Source organism: Hippopotamus amphibius, chromosome X (assembly GCF_030028045.1).
Source record: "Hippopotamus amphibius kiboko isolate mHipAmp2 chromosome X, mHipAmp2.hap2, whole genome shotgun sequence".
Lineage (NCBI taxonomy): Eukaryota > Metazoa > Chordata > Mammalia > Artiodactyla > Hippopotamidae > Hippopotamus > Hippopotamus amphibius.
The window spans coordinates 1,895,955-1,911,363 of NC_080203.1; the positions used below are offsets into that span (position 1 = coordinate 1,895,955).

Below are 15,409 nucleotides of genomic sequence, written 5' to 3' on the forward strand. Positions count from 1 at the left end.
AGTCTCCTTGTCTCTTCATTATTACTATAGCAGCCAAAGGGAGCTTACCGAAATGCGAATCTGATCTTGTCACCCCAGCCTTTAAAATCCTTCAATTTTAATTCAAGGCAAAATGTGAACTTCTTAACACAATGATACATGATCTAGTCCCTGATGACCTGTCTAGCCTCGCTGTGCTCCTCCTCCTGCCTCACCACTCATCACCATTCAAGTTTCAGCCACACTCAGCATGTTTTGTGTTACACCCAAAGCATGCCATACTTTTTCTTGCATCCAGACCTTTGCTTATGCTCTTTCCGATCTAGGTTAGATGACTCTATATATTTCCACAGCACCTTGAGCTTCCTCCTTATCACACTAAATCATCATTGCTGGCTTTATTTACTATTTATCTTCTTTAACCTCATATTGCTTTCTCTTCAAGCAAAGTGAAATTCCTTCTCCTCTCTGCTCCCATAATACCCTGTTCTTATCTCTCTTACATCACTCTTCACTCCTTATTATAATTGTATGCTTCTCTTTCTATTCAAGCTAAATTGTAAGCACCTTGAAGGCAGTAGCTGTGTCTTCTTCTTCATCATCAGTGCCTAGGGCTCAGTAGTGTTCAGTAAATGTGTATGACTGAGTGAACAAATGAGTGGATGAATGGATAAATGAACTTATGAGAGTCCCCCAGAGGCTGGGTGCTTCAGAAAGTTTCAGTCCTTTGCAATTAGGACAAGGACAATACTGGCGGCCTTTTCCTAGGATGATTTTTATGTGCTTGCTTTTAAATAAGTCAGCTAATAAATAGAATGAAATCATCATGGTGCAAATTAACCAATATTCTCCCTTCCCCTAGTTATCATTTGTCATTATTCCTTTCCACCTACCATCATGGATAAATATAGGGAGAGATCATCACTTTGAGCAAGACATGTCTGCTTTTGGTAACTGTCTTTTCCCTTTTTCTTACTGACTTTGAGGGCAAGTCATCTGTGTCTGCTATGCTGACTAAAAAGGTGTGAGCAGTCTTTGACCAATGAGAGGGAGGGAAGGAGAAAAGGAGGGTCAGTCATGAGACAGACACTTAGCGGGCCCTCTATTTGTGTCCTCTCTCAACAGGGAAAAGTTGGCACTCAGGAAAAAATGAGTCCTTGACACAGGCTATCGCTCCTGCATCTCCGATGCACACAATCAATGGCTATGTAAACAGGTCTCTGCCAGGTATGTACTGCCTGCTCAAGAATCCTCAGGACCTTCTGCATTCACCACCAGAGCTCTCTTCTCCAGTTCTCCTCTCTCATTGAATTCTGGCTTCTGGGGGGTCTTATAGCACAATGGCTGATTCTTCTTCCTGTCATCTAAAAATTAAGGACACAGAGCTCACAAATTTCTCTTTTCTTTTCTTAAGTGTAAATGGGCATGCAAGGATGAACAGATATTTAAGGAAAGCCTGAAACACAAAGAGAATATGCAAAGATAAACAAAGAAAAGTAGATAATGCGTGAACATGTGGAGATGGCAGAGAGCGGTGCCTGGACAGGGGTCCCTTCCCCATGCCTTGCCTTATGCATCTCTTCCACCTGAATGTTCCTGAGTTACATCCTTTTATAATAAACAGCTTTCTAGGATTATATGAAAAAGAAACAATCAAAACGACAGTATGCTCACAAAATTAGGAATATGATTGTCAAAATACAAACTTAATAGAATTTCAAGAAGAAATGAATGGTCAACAGGTGCAGATGAAGACTGAAAAATATCCATTGGATTTAGCAGCATGGCAGTCATTGATGACTTTGGCAAGAGCTGTTAGTTTGACAGTACCCCAGTGTCCTTGGAAAGTTTGTTTCCAAGTCAAGATAATAAAATTTGTAAGGACAATTTGTCCATCCTATCCTAGAAAGTGTTTTCCATTTCAAATTCTCTACTTTTTTTTTTAAATTAATTAATTAATTTATTTTATTGGCTGCGTTGGGTCTTTTTTGCTGTGCACGGGCTTTCTTTTTAGTTGTGGTGAGTGGGGGCTACTCTTCATGTGGTGCACAGGCTCCTCATTGCCGTGGCTCTCTTGTTGCGGAGCATGGGCTCTAGGTGCGTGGGCTTCAGTAGTTGCAGCACATGGGCTCAATAGTTGTGGCTCACGGGCTCTAAAGCGCAGGCTCGATAGTTGTGGCCCATGGGCTTAGTTGCTCCGCGGGCATGTGGGATCTTCCTGGAGCAGGGATCGAACCCGTGTCCCCTGCGTTGGCAGGCAGATTCTCAACCACTGCACCACCTAGGAAGCCCTCAAATTCTTTAATTCTTGACTATAGCTGTGTTATTCCTACTTTACAGGTCTGATCGGATGTCATAAGAAATCGGTCTATTGGCATGTGATTGGAATGGGCACCACCCCTGAAGTGCACTCAGTTTTCCTCGAAGGCCACACATTTCTTGTGAGGAACCATCGCCAGGCTTCCTTGGAAATCTCGCCAATAACTTTTCTTACTGCTCAGACACTCCTGATGGACCTTGGCCAGTTTCTACTGTTTTGTCATATCTCTTCCCACCAACATGGTAATATCTGTGGATCTTAAAAATGAGTATTATAAATATCTGGCTTATGTTTTCATGGAATTTACTGTTCATTGTCCAGTGTAGGATTATGTTAGACTTCCACTGATTCCCTACTTGCCAGTTTTCAGAGCAAATATTTCACCTTGAGTATAAGAAGGCTTGATTATTAGTAGCACTTCTGAATGTATTGGTGAATCTACCTGTGACAGAGGGAGGGGAAATGGTTTAGGGAAGAATGAGGTGGCAGAAGTGAGGAGGACAGTGTGTCATTGTTTTCCCAGCCTGATCAAATTAAATAGGCTTCAGTACTATGGAGAGAGGGATTTGGGGTCATGGTTGAAGAGATGTTTTATGAGAAATTTAGGGAAATGGAAAAAAGCCCACGGTCTAGGTTATAATCATAAGGGCTCTAGGATATCAGTAGTGATGCCCAGAAGAAATACAATATGAGACACCAGACAACTTTAGATACTTGGTAGGAGATGAGAGGCATCAGGAGAAACAACAAGGGAGTGGAAGCTGGTGAGCATATATGAGGCTTTCAAGGACTACTTGACTTTGCAGAGTCGAAGGTCCTATATAAGCAAGTTGGGACCATGGTACCTACCGTTTCAAATTTTTGTTAATGTGAATGAGCTCATTTGTAGCTACAGGTTATGGAAACTCATGTTCCATGGTGATCTCACCGCCATTTTCCTTCTTGTATGTTTACTCTGCTAAGTCTTAATCTTGGATCAATCTAACAAACCTCTTTGTCTACTCCTCTATTGTGGCCATTGAGAGCTGTTGGAGAGAAATGTTGAGGAGCCCTAATCTTGCACGATGAATAGCGTTAGTTATTCCTATCACTCTTGTATTAACCCTCTTTTCAGGTTCCTTGGTTACTCTGGAAAAGAGATTTGGTCTTACCATGCATGCACTGCTTTCCCCTTATGTTCTGTGAGTAACCTTGTTTGTAGTCCTCTGTAGTGATGAAGAATAGGGACCTCTTTTCCTCATCTGTTACATAATATTTATGGGATTTTTGACAAGACATTAGGGGACAAGGGGTTTCATACTGGACGAGTAACAGGAAGCTGATCCTATAGGCACAGAGGAAAGAATCATTTACTTGTATGCAGGTTGCTCATCATCTAGCTTGAAGCCTGATTCAGTTTAAGAGGAGCTTGCTTTATGTGTTGTTTTGTTTTATTCTTTTGACCCTTCTTTGTGCTGATTTTAATCCTTGTTTTTCAGAAAAATACTTTGTCTTATTGGACCTCAGGCAAAAACCTTCATTTTTAAATCTAGAATGAATTGTGTTTAAGGCCACATGGACCCACACTAGGTGTTTGCTGCTTCTGAAATCGGCCTGTTCCCCATCATCCAGTAAACAGAGCCTATGGCGTTTGATAGAGGAGGGATTGTTATTAGCCATAATTTATAAAGCATGAAAATGAGATTGAGATTGTTGAGTAGACTTGCTGTAAGGCTTACAACTAGTCACAAGCGAACATCGTCTTAAAATATATAATGTATTTCCTTGATTCTAAGTTGTACTTTTTCATGTTTCTATTAACTTGGAACATGTCTTGAAATTTACATCTATACTAAAATTTTTCTTGATCATCTATTATTAAATCAATGGTTTGTATCATAATTCAATGGAGTATATACAAAAATCATTAGGTAACTGTAAGGGTGGGGAGTTAGTCTGACCTAAGCTTTCAAATGCTGAAAATATACAGTTTCTCAAGCCTTCTTGTTTATATTTTGGGAGTTGGGGAATGATAGGCTCAGAACCAGTTCCAGAAGGGAAATATTCATATGTATTATAAGAACAAATGAGTGAGTCTTAAAAAAGGGGTAAAACATATATTGGAGGAGAGTCAGGCAGAGGGGAAATGGTGAGTGCAAAGACCACAGGAAGAAACCAGAAAGTGCCAGATATGGCGAAGGTAATACATATAGGAGAATGGCAAGAAAGGATATTGGTGTGGAGAAGGGAACACTTAGAAGGCCTCGAAGGCCTAATAAGAAAGAACACAGTCATAAGACTTAAGGCAAGGAAGTCTCGTTGGAACCTGACATTGGTTTGTTTGACTCCAGTTGGTATGGAAGCTTATGTCAAAGTAGATAGCTGCCCAGAAGAACCCCAACTACGGATCGAAAGTAATGAAGAAGAAGATTATGATGATGATTTTTATGACTCTGACATGGATGTGGTCAGGTTTGATGGTGACAAAGCTCCTCCCTTTATCCAAATCCGCTCTGTTGCGAAGAAGCATCCTAAAACCTGGGTCCACTACATTGCTGCTGAAGAGGAGGACTGGGACTATGCTCCCTCAGCCCTTACCTCCAATGACAGGTAAGTACCTTTTGACTCTTGGTGCTATCTCTTCCCCATAACTGAAAAGTCTTCCCAGTTATTGAAAACAACAAATTCTTAAGCCATGTTAAGGTTTAGGTATAGATATAGAAGCAAATGGTCAGGGCATTAATATGTTGGGAAATTAACATAGCTACACATCAGAGATGCTTATATTTTTCTCACTCCTTTCCTTGATTAAATCATATCAGCTGTTTTAGAGTTGGATTTTAGCAACCTGTCCTTTACTTAGAATTCTCCATTCCAACCTCTCATCTTTTTGTGTCTCATACAGAAGTTATAAAAGTCTGTATTTGAACAATGGTCCTCAGCGGATTGGTAGGAAGTACAAAAAAGTCCGATTTATAGCTTACACAGATGAAACATTTAAGACTCGTGAAGCTATTCAGTATGAATCAGGAATCCTGGGACCTTTACTTTATGGAGAAGTTGGAGACACACTTTTGGTAAGTTGTGGAAAAGATATATGGCTGGGTAAGAAGACAAAATCTGGAGGGTTTTGAGTTTGTTAAAACTGCATAATTCAGCCTTGTCTCCAAGGGGCAGGATCTTTTAAAAACTATAAATGTCATACAAATAAATGTGGATTATAAATTTGTTTCAAACTATTAGTATATACAAAAAAACTTAATGCCACCCATTAAACCTGCCACTCCTTTGAAATACTCATTGCTCAGACTTTCATACATATCCTTCTACAACTTTTCCACTAGCTATACAGTACAGGAATTGGCAGACTAAGGCCTGTGAGCCAGATTTGTCTCATAGTCTGTTTCTGGAGAGCCTGTGAACTTAGAAGGATTTTTACGTTTTTAAAGAGTTGTAAGGGAAAGAATTATAAGAATATGTGACAGAGAGTAGATATAGCTCACAAAGCCTAAAGCATTTACTATCCGTCCCTCTCCAGAAAATGTTTCCTGACCCTTGATATAAGATATTAACAATACTTATGCTGCAAATAACTGGTTTAAAAAAATAAGGCGTTATGTTTTCACAATCAATTTAGAGACAGATAGTCATGTCGACCATAAAAAAATGCATAACCTAAAAGTTAAGATTTATGCTTTATTCAGTGGACATTCTTAGGACTTCAAGCCAGGGATACAGCATCTCAAATAACGCTGAGAAAACTGCTCCAAGGAGGTGAGGGGGGAGCCAGGATATATAGGAGTTTTGCAACAAAGGGCAGGTAGTCGGACTGTCAAAAGATTACTGTCAATTAAAGAAAACTAGACATTTCAGGTAAATGAATCCAGCACTTTTCTATGTATGGGAAGATGCAAGAGTCTGAGCTTATTGAGATCATTCCTTTGATGTGCACCTCAGCTCTCTGGGGCCAGTGTCCTTTGCTTTCTCATCCAGAGTCTACTCAGGGGGCACCATTGGGTGTGGCTGCAGTCTGACGGCTGCTAGATGGCAGGTATTCTTTGTTTCCTTCCTAAGTTCCCTCAGGGCTCACTCTAGGAGGTGGGGGGTGGGGGGTGGCTGCAATCGCTGATGATTGTGACATCCTTTGTTTACTGATATGTCAGTCTTAATAACATGGCTATCTTTTGCTTATATATTTGTAAAAGGTTTTATGCATTATAGATATTAGCACATTGTTATTCATCTCTCAAATATTTTTCTCAGTCTGTCACTTGTACTTTAACTCCTTTGTGATGTTTTTTCCTATAAAGATTTCAATCTTTATGTAGTCTAGATCTTTTCTCAGTCTTTACATTTATATTTTTTCTGGATATTTTCCATTTATGTTTTCTGCCTAGGAACAGCTTCACCACCCCTAAGAGACTATGAAAACAATCTGCTATATTTTATTATTTTATGTTTACAGTTTTATTTTTACAATAAGCATATTAATTGCTCTGGAAGTTACTTTTGGATATAGAGCATCATGTCAATTAGGGATTTCCCCAAGTGACAGCCAGTTGGCCCAATCGATCCTTTCTTTGCTAATTTAAAAATGCCTTTTAAAATTATATACTAAAATGCTAAAATCTGTTCTCTTTAACTGATCTGTTACCACACTGTTTTAATGAATGCAACCTTGTAATATGTTTTGATATTTGTAGTGCATGTATACCTTCATTTTACTACTTTAAAATTTTAATTATTATTGTACAGTTTTTCTTCATGAATTTTATTTACCTATTTTTGAATTAGCCAGTAAAAATAACTCGAAAAGCAAAAAGAGTATGCAAGAAAAAGCAAACTTTCCTTCCTCCCAGACTTCCAGTCCCATAGTCTGACCAGCAATCATTGCTGTCAGTTTTTTATATTTCCTTTCAGAAATAGTATATACATATACAAGTGTATGTGCATATATTTCACACAAAAACAGAAGCACTATGTAAATTGTTCTGTACCTTGATTTTGAAAATTTTAATAATATATCTTGGATATCATTTCATATCAAGATATATAGGTCTCCCTCATTCTTTCATTTTGTATGCCCTTATATATGCTGAATCCTATCAGGCTTTTCTATTAATGTGAGAATTTGAGGATTATTTTTTACTTTTTATACAGAAATTATCAAACATACCCAGAAGTAGAGAGAATAGTAAAATAAACTTGTTTGAACCCATCACTCAGCTCCAACAGTTATCAACAAATGGTTAATCTCATTTCATCTATAAACCAACTAAGCCTAACAGACATCTACAGACCAGGCCACCCAACTCCAATAGAATACATATTCTTAGGTGCACATGAAACATTCTGCTGGATAGATTATACATTAGGCCAAAAAAGAAGTCTCAAAAATTTAAAGAAAGCTATAGTTCTCCACAACAAGAGAAGCCACCACGATGAGAAGCCCGCCCACCACAACAAAGAGTAGCCTCCGCTCACCACAACTAGAGAAAGCCCATGCGCAACAATGAAGACCCAATGCAGCCAAACTAAGTAAATAAATAATAAAATAAATCTTTTTTTTTTAAAGAAAGCTATAGTTCAAAATTCTTTGTGAATATAGATGCAAAAAGCCTCCATGTTATTAAGGCAAATCTAGCAACATTTTAAAAGATCATACACTATAATCAAGTGAGATTTATCTCCGGAATGTAGGGATGGTTCAACATATGAAAATTAATGCAATACAATGTATTAATTGAATAAAGGACAAAAGCACGCCATCATGTAATAGGTGAGGAAAAAGGGCTTGACAAAATCCATTACCCATTCATGATAGAAAAAAACTCTCAATGAACTAGCAACACAATGTAAGGTCCTTAACTTGATGAAGAACATCTAAGAAAAATTTATAATATGGTGAAAGACTGAATGTTTTCCCCCTGAGATTATGAACAAGATGTCCACTCTAGTTACTTTTATTTAATACTGTACTGGAAGCCAATGCAATAAGGCAAAAAAAAAAAAAAAGGAATTAGAGGCATTTGAATTGAAAGAGAGAAATAATATTGTCTTTATTTGCTGATGATATGATCTTTTATGTAGAAAATCCTAAGGAATCTACTAAAAAAGCTATTAGAACTAATAAACAAGTACAGCAAGTTTGCAGGATACAAGATCAATATTAAAAAATAAGTTGTATTTCTATACAATTCAGTGAAAATCTGCAAATTAAATTAAGAAAACAGTTTCATTCATAATAACATAAAAAAGAATGAAATAATGGGATAAATTTAACAAAAAATGTGCAACACTTGTACACTGAAGCAACTAAGCATTACTGAGATAATTATAAAAATATCTAAATAAATGGAAAAACATAATATTTATGGATTGGAAGAGTCACTGTTAAGACTTCCAAATTTATCTATAGATCCAATTAAAACCCTATCAAAATCCCAACTGCCTTTTTTGTAGATACTGACAAGCTGATGCTAAAATACAGATGGAATTGCATAGGGCCCTTAATAAGCAAATGAATCTTAGGGAAAAAAAAAAAAAGAACAAAGTTTGAGGACTCACACATCAATTTCAAAACTTACCACAAAGCTACAGTAACCATGACAGTGTGGTACTGGCATAAGGATAGACATATAGATCAATGGAAAACAATTGAGAGTCCAGAAATAAACCTACATATCTATGAACACTTGACTTTTTTTTAAGCTCTTTATTGGAATATAATTGCTTTACACTGTTGTGTGAATTTTTGAGGTACACCAAAGTGAATCAGCTACATTTATACATATATCCCCATATCCCCTCTCTTCTGCGACTCCCTCCCACCCTCCCTATCCTGGCCCTCTAAGTCATCATCCATCATCAAGTTGATCTCCCTCTGTTATGCTGGAACTTCCCACTAGCTATCTATTTTACATTTGGTAGTGTATATATGTCTATGCCACTCTCTCACTTCGTCCCAGCTTCCCCTTTGCCCCCCCCCAACCCTGTGTCCTCAAGTCTGTTTTCTACATCTGCATCTTTATTCTTGCCCTGTCTTTGGATTCATCAGTACCATTTTTTTTAGATTCCATATACATGAGTTAGCATACGGTGTTTGTTTTTCTCTTTCTGGCTTACTTCACTCTGTATGACAGACTCTAGGTATATCCACCTCATTACAAATAACTCAATTTCATTCTCTTTTATGGCTGAGTAATATTCCATTGTATATATGTGCCACATCTTCTTTATCCATTCATCTGTTGATGGACATTTAGCTTGCTTCCACATCCTGGCTATTGTAAATAGTGCTGCAGTGAACATTGTGGTACATGTTTGTTTTTGGATTATGGTTTTCTCAGGGTATATGCCCAGGAGTGGGATTGCTTGGTCATATGGTAGTTCCATTTTTAGTTTTTTAAGGAACCTCCAAACTGTTGTCCATAGTGGCTGTTTCAACTTACATTCCCAACAACAGTGCAGGAGGGTTCCCTTTTCTCTGTACCCTCTCCAGCATTTATTGTTTCTAGATTTTTTGATGATGGCCATTCTGACCGGAGTGAGGTGATACCTCATTGTGGCTTTGACTTGCATTTCTCTAATGATTAGTGATGTTGAGCATCTTTTCGTGTGTTTGTTAGCCATCTGCATGTCTTCTTTGGAGAAATGTCTATTTAGGTCTTCTGCCCATTTGTGGATTGGGTTGTTTGCTTTTTTGGTATTAAGCTGCATGAGCTGCTTGTATATATTGGACATTAATCCTTTGTTGCTTCGTTGGCAAATATTTTCTCCCATTCTGAGGGTTGTCTTCTTGTCTTGTTTATGGTTTCTTTTGCTGTGCAAAAGCTTTTAAGTTTCATTAGGTCCCATTTGTTTATTTTTTGATTTTATTTCCATTATTCCAGGTGGAGGGTCAAAAAGGACTTTGCTTTGGTTTATGTCATAGAGTGTCCTGCAAGAGTTTTAGTGTCTGGCCTTACATGTAGGTCTTAATCCATTTTGAGTTTATTTCTGTGTATAGTGTTAGGAAGTGTTCTAATTTCATTCTCTTTTTTTTAATTGAAGTATAGTTGAGTTACAATATTGTTTCAAGTGTACAGCATAGTGATTCTGTATTTTTGCAGATTATACTCCATTATAGGTTATTATAAATATTGGGTATAATTCCCTGTGCTACACAGTAAATCCTTTTTGCTTAGCTATTTTATGTATAGTAGTTTGTATCTGTTAATCCCATACTCCTAATTTACCCCGCCTTTCCCCTTTGGTAACTATAAGTTTGTTTTCTATGTCTGTGAGTCTGTTTCTGTTTTGTAAGTAAATTCATTTGTATCATATTTTAGATTTCACATATGAGTGATATCATATGATATTTGTCTGTCTCTGTCTGACTTACTTCACTTAGTATGACAATCTCTAGGTCCATTCCTCTTGCTGCAAATGGCATTATTTCATTCCTTTTTATGGCTGAGTAATATTCCATTGTATATACATACCACATCTTCTTTATCCATTCATCTGTTGTTGGGCACTTAGGTTGCTTCTGTGTCTTGGCTATTGTAAATAGTGCTGCTATGAACATTGGGGTGCATGTATTTTAGAATTAGAGTTTTCATCTTTTCTGGATATATGCCTAGAAGTAGGATTGCTGGATCATATGGTAGCTCTACTTTTAGTTTTTTTAAGGAACCTCCATACTGTTTTCCACAGTGGCTGCACCAATTTATATTCCCACCAGCAGTGTAGGAGGTGAACACTTGACTTTTCACAAATGTCCTAAGACCAATAAATGGGGAAAGAATAGTATTTTTAACAAATAGTGCTGGGACAACTGGATACCCACATGTAAAAGAAAGAAGTTTGACCCCTTCTTTGTATCATGCACAAATTGAAAGTGAATCAAAGGTATAAATGTAAGAGCTAAAACTATAAAACCCTTAGAAGAATATACAGGAGTAAATCTTTGTGACCCTGGATTATTCAGTGGTTTTTTAGATATGACATCAAAAGCAACAAGCAACAAAAGATTAAATACATTGTACTTCATCACAATTAAAAACTTTTGTGCCTCAAAAGACATCAACCAGAAAGTGAAAAGACAACCCATGGAATGGGAGAAAATAATTGCAAATCATATATCTGATAAGGGAATAGCATCCAGAAAATATAAAGGACTCGTACAACTCAATAATGAAAAGGCAAATAGGGACTTCCCTTGTGGTCCAGTAAGAGTCCATGCTCCCAATGCAGGGGGCCCAAGTTCAATCCCTGGTAGGGGAACTAGATTCCACATGCATGCTGCAACTAAGAGCTTGCATGTTGCAACTAAAGATCCCACATGCTGCAACAAAGATCCCGTGTGCCACAGCTAAGACCTGGTGCAGCCAGAATACATAAATATTTATAAATAAATAAACAAATAATAAAAAGGCAAATAATCCAACTGAAAAATAAGCAAAGGATTTGTATAAACATTTCTCCAAAAATGATATATAAAGAAGTGAACAATAAGCACATGAAAAGATGCTGAACATTATTAGCTATTGGGGAAATGCAAATCAAAATTGCAATGAGATACCATTTCGCACCCACTAAAATAGCTATAATCAACAAGGCAGATGATAACAAGTATTGGCAAGGATGTGGGCAAATTGGAAGCTTCATAAACTGATGGGAATGTAAAAATTTGCATCCACGTTGGAAAACAGTTTGGCCATTCCTCAGAATGTTAAAAATGGAGTTACTATGTGACCCAGCAATTCCTTCTATGCATATAGTCAAGAGAAATGAAAACATAGGTCCACACAAAGACTTGTATGTGAATGTTCATAGCAGCACTATTCATAATAGCCCCAAATTGGAAGCCATTCAAATGTTCACTAACTGGTGAATGAATAAACAAAATGTAGTATACCCATATAATTGGAACAGTAGTCAGCAATTAAAAGAAATGAACTATTCATACATGATACAACATGGATAAAACTCAAAACATTATGATAAGTTAAAGAAGCCAAGCAAAAAAGACCTACATATTACCTGATTTAATTTATGTGAAATATCTAAAAAAGGCCAGTTTACAGAGCAGAAAGCATACTAACAGCTCAGGACTCCAACTGTGTGTGTTCCACTAACAAGTCAAAATTCCCTTTAATGCCCCAGCATCAGATGTCACACATAATCTGAGTAAAAGCAGTCAAAGCCCATCCAGAATCAAGGAGAGGGAAAATTTGGCTTGCATCTTGATGGAGGAACGTCAAAGAATTTGTGAACCATGTCTTAAAACTACCACAAAAACTGACAGCTTACTTCTCAAAAGCAACAAAGGAAGCCAAAGACAATGAAATCATGTGTTTAATGTGTTGAAAGAAAATCTCTATCAACCTAGGAAGAATTACCATTTTATTGGTGATTTATACCAATATTCAAGGAATATATAATTTTAAATAAACAAAAAGGAAAGACTAGAATAAATCATGTGACACTGGACTAGAGTTGGAGACATTACTGTGAGTTCATGTTTGCCTAATATAGATACAGATGGATACATACAGAAATAATTATATATGTGTTTGTATGTTTGGGTTAATATATTTCCTAGTGCTGTCCACTGACAGGACCTAGAAGCAATGACACCCCAGCAGCAATGAGCACACCCAGATCTTGGTTTCTAATACCATTCTCTAATGAAAGGAACCAAGGCCCTTTGGAGAATGGTTGATTCTAGGGCTGAGCCAGGGAAAATACAAGATGAGCCTGAAGAATCTTGTGGTTCCACAAAGTAAGAAAGTGCTCATAAAATAAAAGGATGGGACTTCCCTGGTGGTCCTGTGGTTAAGAATCCACCTTCCAATGCAAGGGGCTTGGTTCAATCCCTGGTCAGGGAACTAAGGCCCCACATGCTGCAGGGCAACTAGGCCCACACGCCACAACTACTGAGCCTGCACGCCACAGGAGCTTCTAATGGCCAAGCTGGAGGAATATGAGCAATGAACCAAGGTGGTATTGGAGTATCAAATAAATATCCATGAGTATATACTGATATAAATGATTGCATAAATAAATAAATGTAAGAGTAGAGGTAAATATCACAAGCAGAAGAATTCCAAATCAATTATGTAGGTCTATGGTCCATTTTGGGGTAATTTTTGTGAAAGTTGTAAGGTCTACATCTAGATTCTTCTTCCTCCTCCTCCTCCTCCACTTCCTCCTCCTTCCTCTCCCTCTTCCCCTCTCTCTCCTTCACCTTCTCCTTCTTCCTCTTCTTTCTGCATGTGGATGTCTAGTTGTCCCAGTACCATTTGTTGAAAAGACCATTTTTGCTCCATTTTATTGCCTTTGCTTCTTCATCAAAGATCAGTTGACTATGTTTGTGTGGACCTAATTCTGGATTCTCTATTCTGTTCCAAAATGAAGTTTTTAAAATGGAACTTTATTATGTACTAGTAAAAAGAGATGTTGGCATTAGGTAGGAGCTGATTTTAACAGGAGAGAATATAGCCATGCATGCATATAGGTTGGTAGATTTGATGGTGGGAAGATGAGGAATTTCTTCTCTGAATGCTTCTCCCTTCTCAGTGAAAAAAGAAGCACCTGAGAGTGAGGATTGGGAAGCAAACATGAGCTGAATAAGTGGGAAGGTGAATTTCTAGGAAAAACATAATAGGAAAGCTAGGTAGCTTGAGCATCCTTTTTGAGATTTTTGGTCATCAATTTAAAGAAGCAAATTTTTCTGGGATTTTTCTCCTACATCATTCTGCTGCTTAGGTGCAGGCAAGGAATAGGCTGTTAGTGGGATTTACCAAATGAATGGGTTCAAGGCAAGACTGCAAGTAGAAGTTGGTTTTTTATCCTCATATCATAAAACCTCAGATATAGAGGCCGGTTGATATGTTCAGGGTTCTTAATGCTTCTTCCATGTTATCACTCTTCTATCCTTCCTCTCTTTTAAAGCTCATGCAATCAGATGATGCCAACTGCCATTTTTGTTTATTGCTGTAATCAACTGTCCTCCTGGTCATGCCTGCTCATCCAATGAAGATTTTATCACTTGAACCACTGTTTTCCTCTCTACTGTTGGGGAATTCAGTGCCCAAATAGTGAGAAAGGCTGAGGGGAAGCAGTGTTCTCAGCAGACATCCAAATTTCAATTACTAATGCCAGAAGGTGCAAGGAATTCTTCCTGAAGTAATTAAAATAATTTTAAATAAATAGAAAGGAGCCTTTAGTAAGAAACCTAAGTAGCTACCTGAGCAGTTTTATGAAAAGAACAAACATTTTGAGCTTTATCTAGGCTCAAACCCCTGTACTGTAGATACAAGGCAGCTTTTGTTTTCTGGAGATAGGCCACACTTTTCTTGTTGATCCTAATTGTCTTGTACCTGATCTTATATCTTATTTACACTTTCAGATTATATTTAAGAATAAAGCAAGCCGACCATATAATATCTACCCTCATGGAATCACTGATGTCAGTCCTCTACACTCAGGGAGATTTCCAAAAGGTAAGTGTTACCTCAGTTTTATAGGTGTTACTTACCTGTAGATACAGATTGAGGGCACGGCCTCGATAACAACTAAAAGTTGCACATTTATCACCCCCACCATCTTTATTCTCTTAAGATTTATTTTATTTAAAAATATGTCTTTATTTTGCCTTCACTTTTGAAGGATAATTTTGCTGGACATAGAATTCTGGGTTGAGAGGGTTTCATTTTCCTTTTAGGACATTGCAGATATTGTTTTCCTATCTTCTGGCCTTTATAACAGCTAAGTTCTATGCAGCCAGTCTCCCCATGGGCCAGTCTCCCCATGGGCCAGTCTCCCCATGTGTCAGTCTCCCCCACGTGACAGTCTCCCCATGGACCAGTCTCCCCCATGGGCCAGTCTCCCCCATGTGCCGGTCTCCCCCATGGACCAGTCTCCCCTGGCTGTGCTTTTCTTCATATTTATCATACTTGGGGTTCACTGATCTTCCTGGATCTGCAAATTTATGTTTTTTACCAAATTTGGAAATATTTTGGTCATTATTTCTTTAAATATTTTTCTACCTTGTTCTCTATATCCCTTCCTGGGCCTCTGATTACAGTATGTTTGTATACTGGTAGAGAATAAAGAAGGATAATCCACTTGACCTTAACAGTA

At 37.7% G+C, this 15,409-nt stretch overlaps 1 protein-coding gene across 1 annotated transcript in view; it reads left to right on the forward strand.

Moving 5' to 3' along the window:
* The window catches only part of F8 (coagulation factor VIII), a 115,365-nt gene that overhangs the window by 33,340 nt on the left and 66,616 nt on the right, over nucleotides 1-15,409 (forward strand). The window contains exons 6-10 of the mRNA XM_057718062.1: nucleotides 1,105-1,206; nucleotides 2,320-2,541; nucleotides 4,630-4,888; nucleotides 5,184-5,355; nucleotides 14,676-14,769. Of these exons, the coding sequence (XP_057574045.1) occupies nucleotides 1,105-1,206; nucleotides 2,320-2,541; nucleotides 4,630-4,888; nucleotides 5,184-5,355; nucleotides 14,676-14,769 (849 nt within the window). The remainder of the gene's footprint in view (nucleotides 1-1,104; nucleotides 1,207-2,319; nucleotides 2,542-4,629; nucleotides 4,889-5,183; nucleotides 5,356-14,675; nucleotides 14,770-15,409) is intronic.